Source organism: Nicotiana tomentosiformis, chromosome 4 (assembly GCF_000390325.3).
Source record: "Nicotiana tomentosiformis chromosome 4, ASM39032v3, whole genome shotgun sequence".
Taxonomy (NCBI): domain Eukaryota; kingdom Viridiplantae; phylum Streptophyta; class Magnoliopsida; order Solanales; family Solanaceae; genus Nicotiana; species Nicotiana tomentosiformis.
Window position 1 is genome coordinate 64,651,187 of NC_090815.1, and position 8,899 is coordinate 64,660,085.

The window sequence follows — 8,899 nt, forward strand, 5'->3', positions numbered from 1 at the left end:
AGAAATCAACCTTGATCTACGGATGGGCCCGACCTGGTTTGATGTCGAATTCCAAGTGTTAGACATAGCTGCCACTTACAACCTGTTGTTAGGACGACCATGGAAACACGCCGTTGGGGCTGTCGCTTCTACCCTGCACCAGGTTGTGAAGTTTGAGTGGAATCATCAGGAGGTGATCATTCATGGAGATGGAAGCAACGCTATTTACCCCAACCAGACCATGCCAGTCATCGAAAATAAGAGAAAATTGGGAGGAGAAACATAACACTGCATTGAGCGGGTTAATGCATTTGAGAAAGATCGATGGTGGAGCAATAATATAGAAAACATATTGGCATGGTTGGGATATGAACTAGGCAAGGGTGTTGGCCGAACGTTTCAGGGGATCATGGAACCCATATGACCACATTATCATAGCACAAGCTTTGGACTCGGGTATGAATATACTGTGCAAGAATACCAGGATTGGACACCACCATAGCGCACTGATTACTATCCGCTGGAACAACTCATACCACCTGTCATGCCCTAACCTCGGGGAGCGCGACCGACGCTCAACAGAGTTACCCCAGTCAAGCAAGCTTGCATAGTGATGTCTACCCAACTCACCCACAAATAAAGAGAAGAATGCATTTCATGAATTAGTCAGTAAGAAGTCATGTGAAAAACACCAGTTCATTTCAATTAGTTACGTCATTAACAAGTCTTTAAAACAATACGTTGTACAATTATTGTTAAAGTGGTACAGATGATACAATTACAACATTTTTAGTTTAACCTTCCCAAAAATAGATACAACCCACACTATGTCTACGGAGCCTCTAATAGGAACACAAGAGTGCTATGACAGTGCCGGCAACAAGGCCCCGGCTATACCTCAAAATGCTATGTACAAAGGATAAATGATACAGGACCCCAAAATAAAGTAGGGCTCACCAACTCAGTTGAGGAGATGGTGTGATGCTATCGCTGATCAATACCACCTGCTATGGAACCACCTGCATCCATTAAAAATGCAGCGCCCCCGGCAAAATGGACGTTAGTACATATGGAATAGTACTAGTATGTAAAACTAAAAATCTTCTCAATAGAACGGGCAACAGTAAACGGAGAATAAAACATGAAATCAATAAAAGACCCAAACAATATAAAGGTGTCAAGTTAAGGTTCAAATAGGTCTCGATGATTTAAGTTGGGAGATCTTTAGCACCGATACAGCACCGTATTTTAGCACGGAGTCTGATCTTTGCCCGACCAGCTAAGCTGTCTCACCCCGAGACATACACTCACAATACCACCATGTGCGCGGCATGGCATCCGATCTCAGCCCAGTCAGCTAAGCCGTCTTACCACAATGTCGTGTTGATCGACATTACATCACATGTCTCTAACAATAATCTCATCCCATTTAAGGGGAAAACATCTCAACACACTAATCTACTCCCATATAAGGGGGAACGGTCTCATCATATTAACACGGGGATTTAACCTTCTGTCACTCCTACACTGGCACGTGTAGTTTCGGGGTTAGTCTATTCCGACCTACCATTCCTCGGTGGCTAAATGATACTCCCAAGGCATTTATTATTAAGAGCATTTACCACTCAGTTCATATTCTTTTACAAGTCATTCATTTTATTGGCATCATCATCCATAACGCAATAACATTCTTGGCATATTGGCTGTACTTCATAATTTATGCTCACAATTCCACTTTCAATCATTATAATGGATAGTCAACAATAAGGCCTTTCAAATTAAGACTTTAAACACATACTTGAGCAAATTAGGGTTTTAGGCACATATGATCTCTTATTCAGATTAGGTAAATACATACTTGAGCAAATTAGGGTCTTAGGCACATTTTGATCATATTCATATATATATATATATATATATATATATATATATATACACATCATCCGATGCCAAACTTATTCAGAAAAGTCAATTCATAATGGACAACTCGGGACTTAGAAGATCATCGTGGGAATTCAATTCTAAGAGAGGAATTTAGCCAACATACCTTGCCTCGAGCTTTTTAATTTACTACAATGTTCCGGAAATCCTAGCCACTTCAATCTTTTGGTTGAAGACCTTGTGAGTTACCGTAGAGAAATCTTCATGGTTTGAACAAAGATTGTTGAACAAATGACTTAGAACTCCTCTTCTCACTCTAGACCACCTTCCCCTCTCTCTAAAATTTAAGTTTCAACCTTCTAAAATGACCCTTAACAGTGTTTTATAAGAATGGGGTCGGGTTTATAAAACCAGAAAAATGAAGCTCTGAAACACAATCTGCGATCGCATATGCGACCGCATAATGCTTCTGTGGTTCACAAAATGGGCCGTGAAATGGCCATCCAAAATTGGGCAATTTTGCCCCACTCTGCGGCCATTCTGCGGTCGCATAATGCACCACAAAACTTCCTTTCGAAAAAGTTTCATCTTGGTTCCACGGTCGATGTGCGGCCCAGTTACCTGCTTCACTCTGCGGCCATTCTGCAGCCCGCAGAGTGATTCTGTCGCCGCATAGTGAGCTGTAGAAATGTCTTTTTCTGCCAAAAAGTTTCCTTTACTCCCTAGCACGTTGTTCAACCCAAAATGTCTGCACCAACAATCATCAACACATAATGCCTCATAGGAAGCCATCTGAATGCTCGATTGGTAGTTGTTGTTGTAGGCGAACCTTGCAAGGGGCAAAAACTGATCCCGCGATCCTCCGAAGTCTATAACACATGCACTGAGCATATCCTCCAATATCTGAATAGTGCGCTCGGACTGTCCGTCCGTCTGATGAAGAAACACTGTGCTCAACTCAATGCGCGTGCCCAACTCACGTTGTACTGTCCTCCAGAAGTGCGAGGTGAACTGCGTACCTTGATCAGAAATGATAGACACGGGCACACCGTGAAAACGGACGATCTCACGGATGTAAATCTCTACCAACCGCTCCGAAGAATAGGTAACTGCCATAGGAATGAAATGCGCTGACTTAGTTAGCCTGTCCACAATGACCCAAACGGCATCAAACTTCCTCTAAGTCTGTGGGAGTCCAACAACGAAATCCATAGTGATACGCTCCCACTTCCACGCAGGAATCTCTATCTGTTGAAGCAAACCACCGGGTCTCTGATGCTCATACTTCACTTGCTGACAATTTAGGCACCGAGCTAGATAAGCAACTATATCCTTCTTCATCCTCCTCCACCAATAATGTTGCCGCAAGTCCTAATACATCTTGGCGGCGCTCGGGTGAATAGAATACCGGGAACTGTAGGCCTCCTCAAGAATCAACTCACGAATTCCATCCACATTAGGCACACAAACATTACCCTGCATCCTCAAGACTCCGTCATCTCCAATAGTAACTTGTTTGGCACCACCGTGCCGCACTGTGTCCCTAAGGACCAACAAAAGAGGGTCGTCATACTGCCGATCTTTGATACGCTCAAACAAGGAAGATCGAGCGATTGTACAAGCTAGAACATGGCTGGGCTCTGAAATATCCAACTTCACAAACTGGTTGGCCAAAGTCTGAACATCTGATGCAAGCGGCCTCTCACCGACTGGAATGAACGCAAGGCTGCCCATACTCGCTGCCTTTCTACTCAATGCGTTGGCCACCACATTGGCCTTCCCGGGATGATACAAGATGGTGATATCATAGTCTTTCAATAGTTCCAACCACCTCCGCTGCCTCAAATTGAGATCCTTTTGCTTGAACAAATACTGAAGGCTCCGATGATCAGTGATGATCTCACACGACACGCCATAAAGATAGTGCCTCCAAATCTTCAGCGCATGAAGAATGGCTGCCAACTCTAAGTCATGGATAGGGTAATTCTTCTCATGAACATTCAACGGCCATCACGCATAGGCAATCATCGTGGCCTCATGCATCAATATTGCACCGAACCCAACACGGGACGCATCACAATATACCGTATAAAATCCTGAACCTGTGGGCAACACCAACACTGGTGCTGTAGTCAAAGCAGTCTTGAGCTTCTGAAATCTTGCCTCACACTCGTTTGACCATCTGAACGGGGCACCCTTCTGCTATAGATGAAAACCCCTTCACAAATCGATGGTAATAGGCCGCCAAACCCAAGAAACTCCTGATCTCCGCAGCTGAAGTGGGTCTAGGCCAGTTCTGAACTGCCTCAATCTTCTTATGATCTACCTAAATGCCCTCTACTGATACAACGTGCCCCAAGAAAGTGACTGAATCTAACCAAAACTCGCACTTTGAAAATTTAGCATACAACTGGCTGGCTCTCAGAGTCTGAAGTACAATCCTGAGATGCAGCTCATGCTCCTCTCGACTGTGGGAGTACATCAAGATATCATCAATAAACATGATCACAAAGGAGTCCAAAAAAGGCTTGAACACTTGGTTCATCAAATCAATGAATGATAATGGGGCATTTGTCAACCCAAAGGACATCACCAGAAACTCATAATGCCTGTACCGAGTCCGAAAAGTTGTCTTAGGGACATCAGATGCCCTAATCCTCAACTGATGGTAGCCAGATCTCAAATCAATCTTCGAAAACACCTTGGCACCCTGAAGCTGATCAAATAAGTCATCAATCCTCGGCAGTGGATACTTGTTCTTGATGGTGACTTTGTTCAACTGCCGGTAATCTATGCACATCCTCATCGATCCATCCTTCTTCTTCAAGAATAACACATGCGCACCCCAGGGCGAGACACTAGGTCTAATGAAGCCCTTATCAAGCAAATCTTGCAACTGTTCCTACAATTCTTTCAACTCTGGCGGGGCCATACATCATGGCGGAATAGAGATGGGCTGATTACCCGGAGCCAAGTCAATACAAAAATCAATATCCCTGTCGGGTGGCATCCCCAGCAGGTCTACAGGAAACACCTCTGGAAACTCTCGAACATCTAGCACTGAATCCATGGATGGAACCTCCGCACTAGAATCGCGGACATAAGCCAAATAAGCTAGACACCCTTTCTCGACCATATGTCAAGCCTTCACATAAGAGATAACAATGTTGGTAGAATGGCCAGGAGTCCCCCTCCACTCTAATCGAGGTAACCTCGGCAACGCTAAGGTCACCGTCTTGGTGTGACAATCCAATATAGCATGACAATCCAATATAGCATGATAAGGTGACAACCAATCCATACCCAAGATAACATCAAAATCAACCATCTCGAGAAGTAGAAGATATACACTAGTCTCAATACTCCCAATGGTGACCACACACGAACGGTAAACACGATCTACAATAATGGCATCCCCCACAGGTGTGGAAACATACACAGGAGCACTCAAATAATCACGGGGCACAACCAAATATGAAGCAAAATAAGATGACACATAGGAGTAAGTAGAACCCGGATCAAATAGAACTGAAGCATCTCTACTGCCACCTGAAATAGTACTTGTGATAACGGCGTCAGATGATTCAGCCTCATTTATGGCTAGAAAAGCATAACATCGGGGTTGGGCCCTACCATCCTGAACCACGTCCCAGAGACGGCCTCTAGCTGGTTGCCCTCCATCTCTAACGGCCTGACCTCCTCCTCTAATAGTCTGACCTCCACCTCTAACAGTCTGGCCTCTACCTTTGGCTGCCTGACCCCTGCCTCTTGCTGGCTGAGTAGGTGGTGCAGCAACTGGTGCCGGAACTATGGCACGAGAACCCTGATACTGTGGCGTGATGCCAAATAATCTCGGACAGGTCCTCCTGATATGCCCATAACCACCACACTCGAAACATCCATCCTGGTACTATGGTGGTGAAAACTAAGACTGACCCGAACGGGCCGGATGGCCATGGTAGTAACTCTGAATAGGGAGTGCACTAATAGGATCTGGTGGTTCACTGTAGGCTGGCTGTCCAGAATGAGGCACATAAGGACCATGACTCCCTGAAGCACTATGGGATACCTGAAGCGCTAAATGAAACGGCCTGGGAGGATGGCCTCTACCAAAAGAACCCCTGCCTCCAGATGAGGCACCGCAGAACCCACCAGAATGATGAGGTCTCTTGTTAGACCCCTGACCTCCCTGAGCAAGAATCATCTCGACTTGCCGGCGACATTGGCAGCCGCCTGAAAAGAAATCTCACTCCCAGTCTCCCTAGCCATCTGCAATCTGATAGGCTGAGCAAGTCCGTCAATAAACCTCCTCACCCTCTCTCTCTCGGTAGGATACAGAAGAAGAGCATGACGAACTAAATCTACAAAACGGGTCTCGTACTGAGTAACAGTCATATTGCCCTGCTGGAGACGCTCGAACTGACGACGATGCTCCTCTCTTAATATGATAGGAAGAAACTTCTCTAGGAAGAGCTGAGAGAACTAGTTCCAAGTAAGAGCATGCAACCCAGCTGATCTGATCAACAAATAATCTCTCCACCATTTCTTGGCGGAACCTGACATATGAAATGCAGCAAAATCGACCCTATTGGTCTCTAAAGGACCAAATCATCCTGAAGCACTAGGGTGGCAATGAACCCCTCTGGGACGTGAGCTGGTCCGACAGGCACAGCCTGGGCTGGAACCTCCTCATCAAACTCTACCCGAGGCTCCACCGCTGGTGCTGCTGCTCGAGCTCTGGGCTGAGCTCTCCCCTTGCCTCGGCCTTTGGAATGACCTCGGCCTCGTCCTTATTCCCTCGTAGGAGCTTCCACTGGGGGTTCTGGCTGCTGCTCAACTGAAGCTGTGGTACGCATTCTCGCCATCTGCGAGAGAACAGAATAGAAGTGTCCAATCAGCAATGATATAATAAAATTGCACGACAGAGAAGAATAGAAGTGAAATTGTTCCTCACTCCATATCCTCCGGAAGATAAGTACAGACGTCTCCGTACCGACCCTCCAGACTCTACTAAGTTTGCTCATAACTCGTGAGACCTATATAACCTAGTGCTCTTATACCAACTTATCACTACCCGAAATTCCCACCATCGGGACTGTGATGGCGCCTAACATTTCACTTGCTAGGCAAGCCAACGTTAGAACAATTTATCTCTTTTAATAATTTAAATTCAATTAATGAAGAAGAACTAATTTAACTGCAGTAATCCAAATATAAATGTGGAAGCTAAAACCGTAAAGATATCTGCCATAGATCCCTGAACCCGGTGTCACAAGTGCATAAGCTGCTAGAGTAATACATACAAGGGTCTAAAATAAATACAAACATCTCTGAATGAAACTACACAACTAAATAAAAATAAAGAAGGGGACTTCAGGAGCTGCGGGCGTTGAGCAGTTGTACCTCAAGTCTCTGCAGGCTGTCCAATCTGAGCTATCTAGTAGTCGCCGCTGGGACCATCTCCAAAATCTGTATTGTATGTAGAGTGTAGTATCAGTACAACCAACCCCATGTACTGGTAAGTGCCGAGCCTAACCTCGATGAAGTAGTGACGAGGCTAAGGCAGGTCACTTACACTACAACCTGAACGCAGTATATAATAATGATAGAAAATAGGAATACTAAACAGAATTAAATAGCCAACTGAAAATAATAACCACAGCCTCAAGAATAAACCAGTGTCATCCAGAATCACCAATATTTAATAATTCAGATACAAATACCCAAAAAAACCAACACAGCTCAAGAAATGGAAACATATAGGTTGTTGCGGCGCGCAACTCGATCCCACCAGACAACACAAATTCCTCCCTTATTTCACTGTAACGATATCAACAACAGTAAATAATATATATATGTTGCGACGCGCAACCCGATCCCACCATATATCAATATCTGTATCATAATTCACCATTATTTCACCATGTCAATCCACCCTTATTCCACCTGTTACGACGTGCAACCCGATCCGACCGTATAGTACAAATTCACCCTTATTCCACCTCAACATATCACCCTTATTTCACCTGTTGCGGCGTGAAACCTGATCCCACCATATCAATATCACGTACTCAATAAGTACAGTAAAACTCACAATTCAAATCATAGAAAAACCCTTTAAAATTTCAAGACACCAAACTGAACAAATAGGAAACCTTGTATAATAAGATAATTCGAATAAGTAATACTACACAACGAGACCAATCCAGAATTTACAAATACAAGGTACAGATAAACCAACTTGAGCAAATAGTAGGAGAGTATGAAACTATGGAAAGAACTAATATCATGAACAGGAGGAAACAATGACTACAAGTAGCAATTAGGCATGGAAACACATTTAGAGCATATAACAACTAAGACAGGGAAAGAGATAAAATAAGAAGAACGGGGAAACAGGGAAAAACATATAATTCGGTGGCGCATAATCACTCGTCACCTCACCTATACACCGCTCACATGAAATTGACATAGCAAATAGTCTGAGGGTTCCTAATTCCCTCAACTCAAGGTTAGACACAACACTTACCTCTCTCCAAAGCCCACTCAATGCTCAATCACAATTTTTCCTCTAGAATCCACCTCCAAACAACTCGTATCTATCCACAAACGACTCAATAATATCAATTATTGCAAAAGGAATCAATTACAATGCATAAATTTAGATTTCCCAAACTTTCCCCCAAAAAGTCAAAAATCGATCCCAGGCCCGCTTGGTCAAAACCATAGGTTCGGACCAAAATTCATTTATCCATTCACCTCCGAGCCCGATTATGTAATTTATTTCGAAATCTGACCTCAATTCGAGGTCTAGATTCCAATTATACAAGAATCCCTAATTCTACCCAAACCCCCAATATCCACCATGAAAATCCTAGATTTTAGGTTGAAAACTCATGAAATGTAATGGGTAATTGAAAGAAAGTAGATTAGAATCACTTACCAACAAATTGGGGAAGAAAATCTTTTAGGAAAATCGCCTCTAGGTCTTCTAGTTTTGAAATTTTGAAGGAATGGCAAAAATCCCGTTTTTGTTTTG

The 8,899-nt window shown here is 43.9% G+C and overlaps 1 protein-coding gene across 1 annotated transcript; it reads right to left on the reverse strand.

Moving 5' to 3' along the window:
- Positions 1-4,999: 4,999 nt before the first annotated feature.
- LOC138909823 (uncharacterized) lies at positions 5,000-6,403 on the reverse strand. The gene is made up of 2 exons (XM_070201040.1): positions 6,261-6,403; positions 5,000-5,726 (listed from the first exon to the last, which is right to left on the reverse strand). The coding sequence occupies exons 1-2, from the start codon at positions 6,401-6,403 to the stop codon at positions 5,000-5,002; spliced, it is 870 nt and encodes a 289-aa protein (XP_070057141.1).
- Positions 6,404-8,899: the final 2,496 nt, after the last annotated feature.